This window comes from Solanum verrucosum, unplaced genomic scaffold, assembly GCF_900185275.1.
Source record: "Solanum verrucosum unplaced genomic scaffold, falcon-dt-bn FXZP01000229.1, whole genome shotgun sequence".
Lineage (NCBI taxonomy): Eukaryota > Viridiplantae > Streptophyta > Magnoliopsida > Solanales > Solanaceae > Solanum > Solanum verrucosum.
In genome coordinates this window covers 1,795,492-1,810,901 of record NW_026020011.1, presented here as the reverse complement: position 1 = coordinate 1,810,901, position 15,410 = coordinate 1,795,492, and the positions used below count along the sequence as shown (strand labels likewise).

Genomic DNA, 15,410 nt, shown 5'->3' with positions numbered 1-15,410 from the left:
TAAAATATATCTTAAAATATTAGTCAAATAACTCTAAAAAAGAAAACTATGACAATTAAAAAGGAACAAAAAAATAACTAATTAAATACGAATAAATTGAAATGAAGGGAATGCTAAATGTAACGTGCATTAACCCAAAGTCCATTTTATATTGAAAATATTTTGGGGATCTGAAGAAAACAAGAGCTTTCAATGTTTGATTCTTCGTTGAAAGTATGATAGCTATTTCTTTAATTTTGTTTTCGAATAAAGCCAATTTGGCATTGTCACCATTTTCTAATTGTTGTTAAAAGATGCAGGTTTCTTTTAAGCATATGCTTTGATTATGTTGTAAAGATATGGCCATATAGGAAGTAATATATTGTATTTTATTTTTGTTTTCATCTGATATTTGATATTTGTATTGAATTTCAATTATTTTTGGATTCGCGTCACACAGGGCGTTAATGAGTTTTTCATACCCATAGCTCGAATTGAGACTTCTAGTTAAGGAAGGAGCAACTTCATCCACTGCATCACATCCTTTAATGGTATATGAAGTATTATATCACTTCCACTATCTCAAAATATATTTCATATTTTGCACTCTCAAAATAATTTGATTAATTTTTAAAATCAAATCAAATTATATTAATTCAATAGTATTATTTTGATATTTAAAAGTATAAACACCGTACAAAAAGTATTATAAGTTAATAATTTTTTGTATCAATATGCATTATGCTCAAAAGATACATTTTAAAATACTAATTAAAATTTATATTGTTTATCCTCAAAAAATGAAAAGCAACAAATATTTCGAGATTAAAAATATTTATAGTCAAACACTAGCTGAATAACCGCCCACCAATACTAATATTTTTTCCCAATGCCACCGGCGCCCTCCACACAACTTGACAAAAACCTCGCTGGCCATTCTATTCCTTTCCTTTTCTTCTCCCTAAAACTATTTGAGGTATCCTAGATAATTTAAAAAATTAAGTCCAATAAAAACATCGAATCAAAAAGAAAATTACTTGTATTTTGATTTTGGTTAACTTTTAAACACAATGTTTACTTTATTTTAAAATTAATAAAAAAAAGAGAACTTTCTTCCCATATTAGAGGTACATGAAGAATTACTAAGAACATTGTATTGGGATAAAAATAATCAGGACGTTCTGTGAAAGTTAAATATTATGGCGATAAATTAGATGACAAAGATAATTATCAAAAAGACTTTATAATATGCTTTGGTCAATTGACCTACATATGATGAAATTAATATATAACTATTTTAAAATTATTAAGTGAATAAATCTCCCTCTAAATAAAATTCTCTAAACATTGTGAATGATAATGTGTTACTGTATGAAAAGAAATGATCTTTTATTAATAGAAGTCCAAAACTTTTTTTCCAAGAAAAATGCTAGTATGTTCGAGTATGAGAAGAAATAGTTGTTTATTTATAGAAGTCCGAAACTTCTCTTCTAAAAAAAAGGATAGATGTGGTAGTCATTTTTTTTAACAAAGAAACCTTTTTGAATTATATGATTGAGATAAGATATGGAGAATAATTTGTGTATTATTCAACGAGTACAATGATATAAATACATGAAAAAAATGAGTTAACTATAGTAACTAAATATTAAAATTCCTAAAAATCAGCTATATTATTTATAAACATTATTTTACAGATTCTATAGCACTTCCTCTCAAGTTAGAATATAGATTTTCACATGCACAACTTGTTACAAAGGTAATCAACTCAAGTTTCATTCAATACTTTTGTGAACAAATCATCTAGTTGCTCTCTTATCTTCACGTAGCCCGTGGAAATTATATTTTTCTTAAATCTTTTCACGAACAAAATAATAATCGACTATGTTTAATTCTTTCACGATATATTAAAATTGAGGCAATATGAAAAGCAACTTAATTATCACATCAAAGTTTTACTGGTATATGATGTTTCACTTTAATTTCAATTAAAAAATGATGTATCCACATAATCTCACATGCAGATTGTGATATAGCTTCATACTCTGATTTTGCACTAGATTAAGATATACCATTTTGCCCCTTATTTCTTCATGATAATAGGTTTCCTCCAACAAAGATACAATGACTTGTAGTGGATCTTCTATCAGTGTTGGATCCAACCCAATCAACAACCTCAAAGCACTCTTCTAAGTTTATACTAAGTTGAATCTAACTACATCGTCAAACTCAAATACTAAGCTGAATCTAATTATGTCTGAAAATGGCCTCTAACTGACTAGAAGTGCTGGGACATGCCCCAGCTAAGTCTAGCAAAACAGAAACTAAAACAATGAAAAATGAAAGATATCATGACTATTGTCCTCGAAAAATGAGGACTTACACTGATACTGCTGAACTGGAGATCGGGAACCGATCTAAGCGTGATCTGGATGCTGAGAATCTGAACCTACATCACAAGAAGATGTAGCGCAGAGTATGCGTCAGTACTTGAAAGGTACTAAGCATGCATGATAGAGTAAAGCTGAAATAAACATATAACTAAACAAGCAATGAAACACGAGTATAATCTGAACATGATATAGATACTGAATACTGAGCTAACTGAATGCAATGACCAAATTTAGACATGCTAATGCTGAATACTAATTATACTGAAATGTGGTCAATGCAATTGAGTCTGACTGAACTGTGGGAGCTACTAATAACCGATAATAAAATCACATGAGCTAAATGTGGAGTCTGATGTATACGCCCCATCAAGAAGACCCGGCCAAAGGTGTAGAGACATGCTGGCGTGATCATTAAAATGATGCCCACAGAGGGGACTTACAACCTACGTGGCTCGTAGTTCTGGGACTATATGGGTGACTGACCCAAGTCCAACTCGGTATTATGCTACTCCCAATAGATTAAATGATTAACATATTATGACTGAATTTATGTAATATACTGGATAGCTCAAAACTGATATACAAATTGAGAATACACATTAATATACTGAAAGTAATGCATTCAAGCTGAGACATATATATCTGGAATACTAAAATATCTGACCTAGCATGTATAATTCAAGAACTAAAGAACTACCAAGCTAGGGTTCTGGAATTCATGCAAGAAACGAAGTAATAACATGATAATCTGATTTGGAACATATAAATAACTAATTCATGATAATCTGTTGAAGTTTTAGAAACCATAGGTCTAGTTAATAATAGGGAGTCAAGAATCTGTCTGAATTCTAGGGACTTAATGGACGAAAGGAACCCACTAGTGAAATCTCACATACCTAGTGATGAATTCCACGGATAAATCCTTTAATTTCAGGGCTGGAACTGGAGGAAACTTGTTGCGTTCTTGAACTAAGGTTGCTCGACCTTTTCTTGTCTTTCGCTTCTAATTTTCTAAGTTTTTTATGAAAGATTTTACTTAGATAAGTTCTAGTTATGTTTCTAGGATAAAGCTAATCAAAACCATGTAGTTTAGGGTTAAAACGATGTATTTTAAGGGTCCAACGAAATAGCAAAAAGACCAAAAGACCCCTAACTTAAAGCTGTAGACGGGCTGACCACGACCCCTTTCACGGACCGTGAAGGTTCCCGTGGTCCTCACTTGGTTCGGTGGTCTGGGGGGCCATCTTCACGGACCCTCCCACGGCCCGTGAAGGTCCTCGCTATCTTCACTTGGGAGTGGGGGTCTAAGGGACTAGCGAGAGAGGCTACTAGTTAGGCTTCACGGACGCCCCCACGACCCGTCTTCATGACCATGGACCGTGAAGGTCCTCATGGTCCTTACTTGGGTGAGGGGTGTCTGATGGCTAGGCTTTGGGGCCTACTGGCTAAGCCCTTACGGACACCACCACGGTCCGTCGTCCAGACCACGGCCCGTGAAGGGTTTCGTGGTCTGACATCTGGGCCTGGTGGAGTTTAACTCCAAACCACGGGCAGGTCAACAGACCGTGAACCCTGCCGTGGTTCACTGGTTACAGGTAAGTTTCTGCAATTTTTTTCTTGGTCTGGTTTTCGAAGTGTTACAACCTTCTTCACAATTTTGAATATAGAAATAGATTCTAGAGAAGCAATCAAGAATTTAGACATAAAAGATAAATGATCATAAGAAACAAAATAATAATGAAATATGTGAATTTTCAAGTCCGTATACTTTTGCAAAAAGCAATATGAAGGTCAAGATTTTCTAGAGGATTAGGTGGAGAAGGATCTAATGACAAGGAAACTTGTATTGGGTGTGTATCATCGGCCTCTTGTCCCCTCGATTAAACTTGAACATTGACGATCTTGCTGGAATGGATGTGAAAGTGCAATAGTCTGTCGGTGCTCGGTAGAGTAACTAGAAGATGAAAAAATAACATCATCTCATTGTTCTGAACGAGTAACTTGATAACCTTAATTAGTTCATTACTTGAGATGCGATACATGAAATCTGATATATGTTGCAGCCCTGGAATTGTCTCTTACTTGTTTAAAACATCAAATTGAAGTTGTTCATACTAGTTACTTTATTTATTAAATTTGTCTAATAAATAACAATCAAACTCTTTTGAAGATACTTTTGTTAATTTGTGGAATTAAGTTAGTTAATATAAATTGATCATAAGTCCCTTGAGTACGATAACTCATTTCTAAAAAAATAATCCAACTTGTGCAACCACGTACACTTGCGTGTGCATTTGGGCGCAACATGGTACACTTCACCGATAGGATCGTCGCTTTGGCGATGCCCTCTTTTGCAAACTTCTAGTTGCTTTAGCAAGGCCCGAACATTTGGACAAGAAAAAAATTGGACTTTTACGGATTTCAGACACAAAAAGGGTTGAGGAAAAACATTATCCAAGGATCCATTATTGAATATTGAGTTGTTTAATATTATCTGAGAGTTTAGCTTAGAGAAAAATTTATAGAGTTCATTTTTGGGTTGAGACTTTGAAGGCAAGTTGCCTCATAATTCATTCTTTGGATTGAAGGTTGTGTTCTTAATAGTAAAATTTCTTATCCTATCTTCCTTCCCTTGCTTTGTATTGCATGAATTGTGGGTGTAATTGCTAATTGAGATTGAAGTTTTAAACTAGAACTAGATATTCCTTTGGGTCTTTGATTTCTCATTGTATTGCTTTTGTATTTGATTCCATGCTTGGTATTCATAAAATGGATTTAGTATAATTTTCAAGTTTGAATTTACGATTTGAGAGTGCACGCTTAGATCTAGATTTCGATCTTTATGGGTTACTCGAAAGAGAATTCGTGAAGTGGAGAATTAGATTAATAATCACATATTAGTCTTCAATCTTGAGTTTGCTTGAAAGAGAGATTTATGTTTTCATTGTTGAATGCAAGACTTGCTCGAAAAAGAAGTTTAAATTAAGTTATTAGGTTGTTTTGTTGAATTACATAATTGAGACCGAAAAGAGATTTCATGATATAGCACAATGACATCGAAAGAATACTTGTGTTGTTTTAGGTGACCTAGCCTACATGTGTTGAGATTGCAATGGATGTTGAATGAGTATTGGGTTTTGAATTTTGTAATTTTCAACTATCCTTTGCTTGGATAGATCTTTTCCCAAATCTTAATTTTGTTACCAAAATAAATTTTATTGATAATTGTGTATTATTAAGTGTAAATTCAAACTAGTAGCTTATAATTTTTTGTCTTTTCAACTGTCGACAATTGTTTTTTGTTAGATGTTTTTATTCCTAACAATCGCTTACTCTTTTAATTTGTTTTGAGGGTAATTTGAGCATTATCATGTATTATTTTAGATAGCCACTCCTAGTAGGAATTGCTCTTGGGATTTTCTCTTCTTAAATTATTATTGTATAAAAATTAATATGCTCATTACCCATTGTTATTGTAATTTCACAATGGAATCATTACAAAATTTTAGCATTAAAATAGGATACAAACACACTTATGTATACTCTTAATAAATATATCATCCATTTGGATTGAATTCCTCCGATTGAATAAACTTGCCAATTTTTTATGTGACTTCTTTGCTCGGTTTCGGTTGCTTGACTCAATAATGGCCCTTCAAAGTCAGGGAACGGTTGAACTCTTTTTTTCTTTTTCAAGTTGTCGACCTCAATGGCATTGATCACACCTACGGCCAGAAGAAAGAAAATACCTAGCGCCCCGGTCCCTCCATTGACTGACTAGCTTAGAGGGCATTCCACACAATGACCAGTGCAATTCGCGCATCTGTCAGGTCTGCTCTCGGCCATTCCACACGCTGCCTAGCAAAGACGTGGTTATCTGAAGTGGATTCTCTTTTTTGTAGTAGATGTCGAACCTGCTGTGCCCCATTGACTAAGAAGGGGGCGGACACAGTAGCTACATGGACCCCTTCCTTTCAGTTGTTGCCAGCGCTTTCCCGGGCCGAGCCGAAATGTTTTATTAGAAAGGGCAGGCAAAGCCCGAAGGCTGCTTTTCTTAAATAACATGTTACCCTTTCTGAGCCTTGATACACTTAAATTACCTCTCTCAAAAGAAGTATAAAGTGGTTGTAGCTCAAATATAGAACCTAACAAAGATTAGGATCGAACCTATGAGAAATATGATTTAGCCTTAGTTCAATTGCTATTATTGTGCTCTTAGTTAGATTATTTTTGTAAAGGAGGGAAGGGGTCGTGCAATCAGAAGTAGTTTTAATATCGTCACAAGTAGAAAGTAACAAAGTAACAATTTAATTTCACGTGTTTTGAATTGATAAAAGACGAAATTAGGGCTATGTGTTTCCCATGAATTCATAACTTAGTAAGACCATGTATTAGTAACCATGTTTGGTGCAACACATGCAAGATCGGTAGGTTAATTATTATGTAAGTGGATGATTGCCTAAATAGATGAATTTCGCAATCAAAGCGAAGGAAAAAATAATACATGTAAGCATACCGTTCAAGAGTTACTATGTATTAGGGCTACTTTATTAATTTTTCATGGTTCAAACATTATGCGAGATCTTCACAATTCATAATTCATGTGAAATTTACAATTTTTAAAACTATTTGATATGATTGACAGATTGTCCATTTGATGTTAAGCTTTAATTTGGTGTTACACTCCTTCTCTTTTGATTACATAATTTTATGAATAACTATTTATACATAATGTAATTGTATTTAAATTATTTACAAATATTACTAAGTAGCATGCAATACACATATATTTTCTATTCTAAAATTAATTTTCTTTTAAGTATATACAAATCTTATAGTAATTACAAGAGACAAATGTGCAACCACGTTCTCAAAAATTAGTAACTAAATAATTATAATTAATAAGTGCGTAACTCTAATCCGCATCGAAACTACCCCTAATGGTGTGTTTTCATTTCCATTACCTACTGTAATAATGAGGGAGGAGTAACTCTGTAGTATAAACAGCCGCCGATGCAAAACATTTTTTTTTCCTGACAGACTGCCGACGTGATGAAACTTCCTTCCCACATGGCCATTTTTTTCTTCCTTAAAACTATTCTTTGATTTGTATTCTTTACACCCAATGACAGAGAAGAGCTGACATCATTATTATTCTCACAAATCATCGTTATATAAAGTAGACTTTGGACTCTGTTTCAAGTCCGAAAACATCAGATTTTCATTCTCTAACCTCAAATCGAACCTCTTTTTCTTGAATTTTTGGTTTTTTTTTAATTGTGATTTGGATCAATGTCGAAGAATATATTGGTGACTGGTGGAGCTGGGTATATTGGGAGTCACACGGTGTTACAGTTGCTGTTGGGTGGTTATTTGACAGTGGTGGTTGATAATTTGGATAATTCATCTGCAATTGCAATCAAAAGGGTTCAGGAACTTGCGGGTCGATTTGGGTCTAACCTTTTGTTTTACAATGTGGGTTCTTTTACTCTTTTGAATCGGTGATTTTATTGAATATGTGGAGTCGGGTATATCTGGATGTAAAGATTGGGTTGGAAATTGTTGCATCTGTGTTCTTATAATGGGTGGTGATTTGGGTCTATCGTGATTTTTAGTTTTTTTTCGATGTGAACTTTTGAATTCAGATATCTGTAGGATTTGGTACTTTTCTTCTCTGTGATATGTTTGTAGAGTGTTTTGTAGTGTCAAGCTTTTGATTGTTGTTTCATTTGCTGTATTTCTGTTCCTGATTTCTATGGTATTTGTTGTTTTGAACGTCAGATTGATCTGCGTGATAAGCCTGCAGTTGAGAAGCTTTTCGAGTCTAACAAGTAAGTTCTGTACAACCTTCTTCTTTATTGATTACTGTTCTGTTGTTATTCTAGCCCATGTTATTTTATCCACAGTGCAGTATGCTGAAAAACTGATAATCATGATGAATTATGCACTGTTTATTGGAAAATTTGGTCTTGTCTGGCATTTTCCAATATGATGTTGTAATGTTTATATTTGGGTATTGGCTCCCTTGCTTTACTTTATTTCTTTAGTTCAGCATCTATTTCATATGTAATGCAGGTTTGATGCTGTTATACATTTTGCTGGACTAAAAGCAGTGGGTGAAAGTGTTCAGAAACCTTTGATGTACTATAACAACAATATTACAGGGACAATTACCCTGCTGGAAGTCATGGCAACGCGTGGATGCAAAAATGTATTTCTTCTCTACTCTTTTGCTTATCTTAATAATACATCTTTTCTTTGTTGCAACTTGTTATATTTACTGGTTTTATGTCTTCAACTATTCAGCTTGTGTTCTCATCATCATCTACTGTCTATGGTTGGCCAAAAGAGGTTCCTTGTACTGAGGAATCTCCCATAAGTGCTGCAAATCCTTATGGAAGGACAAAGGTATCTTTTTTGAGTTGTCTTGTCTGGTTATTTCAGTGCTCAGCTGGTTTAATGAAGCGGATATCTATGATTCTAAAATCTAAAAAGGGTATCTCATTGACTGCCCCTCTATATTGAGGCTGCTGAGCAGCCAAGTCTTAGACCTTCCCTTGTCCTTTTCTTTTAAAGGAGGGTGGGGCGTGGGGGGTGTTTGTGTTCTCTCTTTTCCTGAATAACCAGAATTCTGGTTATGTGTATGCTGTGTGTTTATACTTAAAAGCTAAATAGACTTATTTTTCAGCTCTTCGCTGAAGATATTTGCCGAGATGTCTACCATTCTGACTCTCAATGGAAAGTCATATTGTTGCGGTACTTCAATCCTATTGGTGCACATCCAAGTGGCTGTATTGGTGATGATCCACGTGGAATTCCAAACAACCTCATGCCCTTTGTTCAACAAGTTGCTGTTGGCAGGAGACCAGCACTGACAGTTTATGGAACTGATTATCCAACAAAGGATGGCACTGCGGTATGGCCGCCAAACTTTCATTAGCCAACACTTAGTGATTATTATTAATGTTTTAACTTCTGATAAGACTATTATGAGACAAAAATTTTTGACTGTCAGTTGTTTGTTATCAGTGTTCTAGATTATGACAAAATTAGCTCACTCAAATTTAGAAATCTCTGTCTAGCTACATGAAACTATGAATCCAAATGAATGTGGACTCATTGTCATCTTATTATTTTCCTGCTCTTTCTCACCCACGTACCTTGGAACAAAAATAGAAAAAGGATGGAAACTTTCTTTCTTACTCAACCATTAGTTAGCTTGTTGGAAAAAAACATCAAATCGAGGTGCACCAAGAGTTCTCTAGTTAAACTAATAGGAAGAAAATGTGGTTGTCTTTTGCCTGAACATGTGAGTGATCATTTGCTGATATTTTCAGGTACGTGATTACATTCATGTTGTTGATTTAGCGGATGGCCATATTGCTGCCTTGCGGAAGTTGTTTGATCCTTCGACAGGTGAGTACTTGCTACTTCTTATGATTGTTACTTCTCTGTTTAAGTTATCTGGTGCTAATTTTCCCAGCAGCTTCAGAATCCATTACCACAAGGCTCTCGAACTTTTCTTTCTTGAAGACTGTTTTCCCTGAAATATATTTTTCAATTCTGCTGTTGGATTCTTGTTCTTACATTGGTGAAAGCACAAAGTTGTAATTTTCTATGTCGCTTTTACTCCTTGTGTTCTCTAGACATGGTTAAACATGACAGTGTCACTAATATCCCCAGACAAATATTGTTATGTTAGAAGCATCAAGTTTTGGTATTACACGGGGTATGTTGTTGTTGTAAGCAACAAGTTTTGATCATGGTGTGATCATATTCTTCTTCTAGGATGTTTCTGTTTAACTAAATCATGTTAGTTCTAGAGTGGCTTGTCTTTGCATTTCTGGAGCTACATCATTTGGATGTCTTTAAAGACACTTCTATTCTTGTTGGATGATAAAGTGATCATGACCTATCTAAGTAAGTGTAGGGGTAGAAGTTCTCTCTGCTTGATGTTGATTCTACCTATGATTTTGCTTTAACATTTCAGGTTGTGAAGTTTACAACCTGGGAACTGGGAAAGGATCATCAGTCTTGGAAGTGGTGGCAGCATTTGAGAAGGCATCAGGAAAGGTAGTTTACTTTTACATTCATCCTTGGGTGTCTCTGTGGAAACGTCCAGTTCAGTGAGTTTAACTTTTTATAAATGGAAAGAGAGAGACATATGACACATTCGAGCAAGAGCCTTTGCTTGTTATGTAAATAGAAGGCCCTATTATTTTTATTGCTAATTATAATAATAGTGAGCCTGATTCTTTTCTGAGATCGAATTATAATGAAATAGATTGGCATGGTGCATATTGAAAAGTTTTTAAAGTTAAGCCTCTTTAGTGGAATGCTTGTTGTTTGATTTTCTGATCTGAGAGACGTATGCCTGCACATACGAATGAGTACTAGAGTTGCTTTCCAGTTCTTCTCATCTGAGAGGACATCTGATACGTCTCTTATAATCTGAAAGGCTCCCTTTGGTTCACACATAATTCCAGCTCTCTTTAATCTCCTCACTGTATATTTCTGACCTGTCACTTTCTGCGAAAAGACTTTGCTAACAATGGAACAGACTAATTGTAATTGTAACACTAATTAGTATTCCTGGTGCACTAAGTACTTCTTCTTCTGCTTTACTAGAAAATTCCACTGGTGATATCTGGTCGAAGACCTGGGGATGCTGAAATTGTATACGCAGCAACAGAGAAAGCAGAACGAGAATTGAATTGGAGGTAAGTGATAATTACAAATATATCACTTTTTCAATTGTCTGGTTGCTAATCAATCTAATTACTTAAGAACTTTCCTGCCTCTCATTTCTCTATGACATATACTGATCTACTAAATGTCTGGCTTATATTTCAGGGCTAAATATGGCATTGAAGATATGTGCCGGGATCAGTGGAACTGGGCCAGTAAAAACCCCTACGGCTATGAAGGATCGAAGGAATCAAAGTGATAGTTCAGTATGCTCCTTTTAACTGCATGTTTTTTAATGGTCTCATCATTCCACCTGTTGGTTCGACTGCTAATCACCAACGTGTAGACCATCAATCTTTTCTTTCTGGGGTAAGGATTCCGCGTATATTACTAGGATCATAGAATGGTCGGAATATTTATATTTTTCTAACTGGAGTTCTGAAGCGAGTGGAATGTTTTCCGTCGTGAAGAAAAAGGGATAGTTGATGAATAATAGCTCATTTAGCTGAAACCTATAGTGACATTTTATTCGTTCTTTTATTCTTTGTAACTAGCAGCAGTACAATCATATTGTTTAAAGATTCTAATTACATTATTTATGCTTTTGATTATTCTATGTTGGTTCACTGTAAAACCTGTTAAGAAGAATCAATGTGATGGCTTTTTATGTCTTTTATTTAGTAGCTGGAAAGTGTATGAACATGTCTACAACTCACTGTGATTAGATTATCTTATAAACCCCATGTGCAATTGTGGTATGTTATCTGTCACCAGTGATCACCTTTTTGTGGGACACCCAAAAATGTGAAGTATAGAAACTCCAACAATTTAGACGTTAATTACCTCATATTTCAAAAGTTTTTCAAATTACAATAATTTCGGGTGTTTCAAAACTTGTAGACGTCCGATACGATACATGAGTTATGTATCAGATATATTATTATAAATTATATTCATACTGATTTAGGTTTGAAATAATTAGAGTTATGTATCAATAATAATATTTGTACTAGATATATTGTACATAAACAAAGTTATAATGTATTTGATAGAGGTGGAGTGATGTATCTAAATGTTAAAAGAGAGAAGGAAAAAAAATGAATTGTTGTAATTAATTCAAATTGTAGGAATTTTTAGAGATTATGTTATCTTAAGCCGTGTAATCACTTAATTTTTCTAAAAATAATAGCCAATATATTGAGATCTATTCTTTTATATTGGCTCATGTTTCATCAATTCCTTGTATATGATGTTTTATTTGGAAAATATATTTTGACTGGTTTAAGAGTCGCCACTTAATTTTTAAGAAAAATCAAGGAAACTATTGTTTTCAAAAAGACTAAAACAGGAATCTAATGAAAACTTAAAAAAAGGTTCGAGGTTCTTATTAATATTCTAGGAAGGTTTTTAAAGCACCTAGAATATCCGCTAATGCGGTTATCCGACAATTAATTTATTTGGCTAAAATAATTTTAACTTAGCTTAACTTTGCAAAAATTGAATTAGTTTATAGTTAGAACTATTTTTTAAGGGAAAAGGGGAAATATTGAAATATTATCTAAGTGAAATATTTTGTGAATTTATTTATTTATTTTCTTTTACGTTAAGTAGAGATGAACAATTTAGTTTTAAAAAAATGGGTGTCTTTTGGGGATTTGAATTCTTTTTAAAACCTTAAGATTAATAGCAAATAATAACGAGTGAACAAATATAATAAAAAAAAAAAAAAAAGAAAGGAACTTGGGCCCAAATCCGGTTTTCCTGTCCGCCTGGGCCGGCACTTGGGCCCATTTTCATATTGGGCCTTCGGCCCATTTGAGCCACCTGCACCTGTCCTATACTAACGTTAAAGAAATATTATTATTTTTTCTTTGGGTTTTAGGCCCAATTTTTCACCTGTCTTAAGCTTCTAACAAAATAAGAATAGCAACTAAATGGGCTTAGGCCCCAATAGATAACAAAATACAAATTTTGGAATTAAAAGTGGGCCTTTGGCCCAATCTTTCAATTCTCTAATTTGCTCCAATATTTTCCTCGACTCCGGGACCTGTACGTCGGTTTTAGGAAACCTATTCTTCGATTTTTGTGGCGGGCTGACTTGAGGGAAAGGGTTTGAGCCTTTAGGGCTCTCTCGAAATATGAGGAGAGGAAAATAGGAGTTCATGGCGAACTCGGGCAGATTTTACATGCAAACAAAGGAGAAATAAGGAGTTAAAATATTATCCAAGTTGATAACAAGACTAAACTAATTTAAGACACTTAACCCTATTAAAGTATTTCATGCCGAGTAATGTTGAGCATTAAAAAAACTTTGATGAAGTAACCACATTGATCATTGGAAACCGACAAAATCAATATAGTAGCTGGCAACATAGGCATATGGACAACAAAATAAAATTTTAAAAAAAAAGTAAAAATAACAAAAGGATAAATAGAAGCAGATTCGAAAGAAACAATTCAACCCTTCCCAAATACACACATTTGTTTATAGTCAGTTGAGCAGGGAGCAACTAAGGACAATTTTTTTCTATTTAAACCCATGAATAAACACATTCCACGTGAATATATACCAAACAAGGATGTGTCCGAGTGAGTAATCGATCAACACTACTTTGACCCAAAATTATTTTTTGCGTAGGGAGACAATATTGCTATATCCAAATAACCAAACACGATAACATCATTATTCAATTATTGAATCAAGCACGTCAAGCAAAAGCTCAAATAGGCATAAATAGACAAGATATTCACTGGAAAGGTCACTTTTTTGAGCAATATTATTTAACACAATGACAAACTATGCCAAATGCATGTCACACCCAAGATAATGCCATTTTTAAATCATACGGAGGAAAAAGGGTTGTTTTAACAATTGGAAAATAGTATTAACATAGGCAAATTAGCCATCACAACATCAAAATTTCACACAAGTCATTTATGAAATAGGAAGCTAGGGGGGTTCGACATTAAAGACGAGATCAAAGGAATAGAAAGCCGTTTTAGAAGCTTAAAATTGCAAACATTTCTCAACTACTACAGATTCATAACCGATGAAGGCAAACCAAGATTAACAGAGGAATATAAATATAAGATGTGCATCTATAAAGCTTCGACCCGATCATATAATGGAGTCACATAGGACAGATATATCACGTTGAAGCATTTAACAAACCGGCAATAATTAATAACAAATAGCCACATAACAAGCTTTTCCGACATCGAAAAATATCGAATCGACATAGGAGCAGATGTGAGGAGAACGCTGAAAGGGAAGGAGTGTCACCTTCTTAAGGGCAGCGACTGAGGCGGAAAACGAGCAGGGGCGACTTCACACCAAAAGAGGATCCGAGAACTTCAAAACTCAAACCACGAATTAGAATGTCCGAACCCACTGCAAGCAAACACCTTTTCAAGAACTTAAGCTTAGAGGATTGTATTTAAATTTTCTCAAGTGTAAAAATTTAATTGCTCAAGAAACTCCTCCTTTTCAACTTCCTAACTTGGTTCAGAAAAATCTAAGAATTTCACTCCGAAAAAATAAAAACCCCCCCCCTTAAGACTAAATGCAAAGAGAGTTTTTATACAAGGAAATTAGGGTAGAAAAAGGGGGGAAATCCAGATGGAATTTTGCCATTTGAAATTCGAAATCAAAAAAATCCTTTCACCATTTAGGGGATACAACTTTTTCTCCAAAAAAATGTCTCATTCCGGAAGAGGAAAAAAGGGGAAAAGCTCGTGCTAGCTGCTCACACAGTCTATGTGATGTCCTTCCGTCATTTGGTTGCTCTGGTGTTTAACATTATGAAAGCTGGAATTGTTGTCGTTTTCTGGGAATGGTACGTTGTCTCTGGGTTCCTCTTTGGAATAAAGGAAAAGAAGTATTGGAGTGGGCTGGGTCGGGTTGCTATTGTTGTAATATGCTGATGGGGACAATTGAGGTGGGCTGGGAATTGGACTGTGCTGCTGAAACGCTGCTACTGAAGGAGGGCCCAAAATTTGGCATAAATTGATCTAAAAAAAAAAAAAAAAAGGTTTAAGGTGAGGAGAGAAAATTGGTAAGATTTGTAATGGCCACATAAATTGCAATAATGGCCAAGGGAAATTAAGAAGTTAGCCGACTTGAGTTAATTTAGTGAATTCGACTAGAGTTTAAATAGGATGAATTAATAGAATTAATTCACGAGCTTCTTGATCTTAACGAGATAAAATAATTAACTTAATTACAAGCTAATATTTTAAAATATAAACCATTATATAACCAAAATTGATTAACCAAATATTTAATTAAAACAAATCTTTTTGAGACTATTTTCAAATATTCATAAAATATACTAATTAATATATACATAA

The 15,410-nt window shown here is 34.3% G+C and overlaps 1 protein-coding gene across 1 annotated transcript; it reads left to right on the top strand.

Annotated features, from left to right (window-relative positions):
* The first annotated feature begins 7,370 nt into the window (after positions 1–7,370).
* LOC125820447 (UDP-glucose 4-epimerase GEPI48-like) lies at positions 7,371–11,665 on the top strand. Its single transcript, XM_049499882.1, has 9 exons — positions 7,371–7,847; positions 8,154–8,203; positions 8,448–8,583; positions 8,679–8,780; positions 9,061–9,288; positions 9,710–9,788; positions 10,363–10,445; positions 11,001–11,092; positions 11,226–11,665. The coding sequence occupies exons 1-9, from the start codon at positions 7,665–7,667 to the stop codon at positions 11,317–11,319; spliced, it is 1,047 nt and encodes a 348-aa protein (XP_049355839.1). The 5' UTR covers positions 7,371–7,664; the 3' UTR covers positions 11,320–11,665.
* Positions 11,666–15,410: the final 3,745 nt, after the last annotated feature.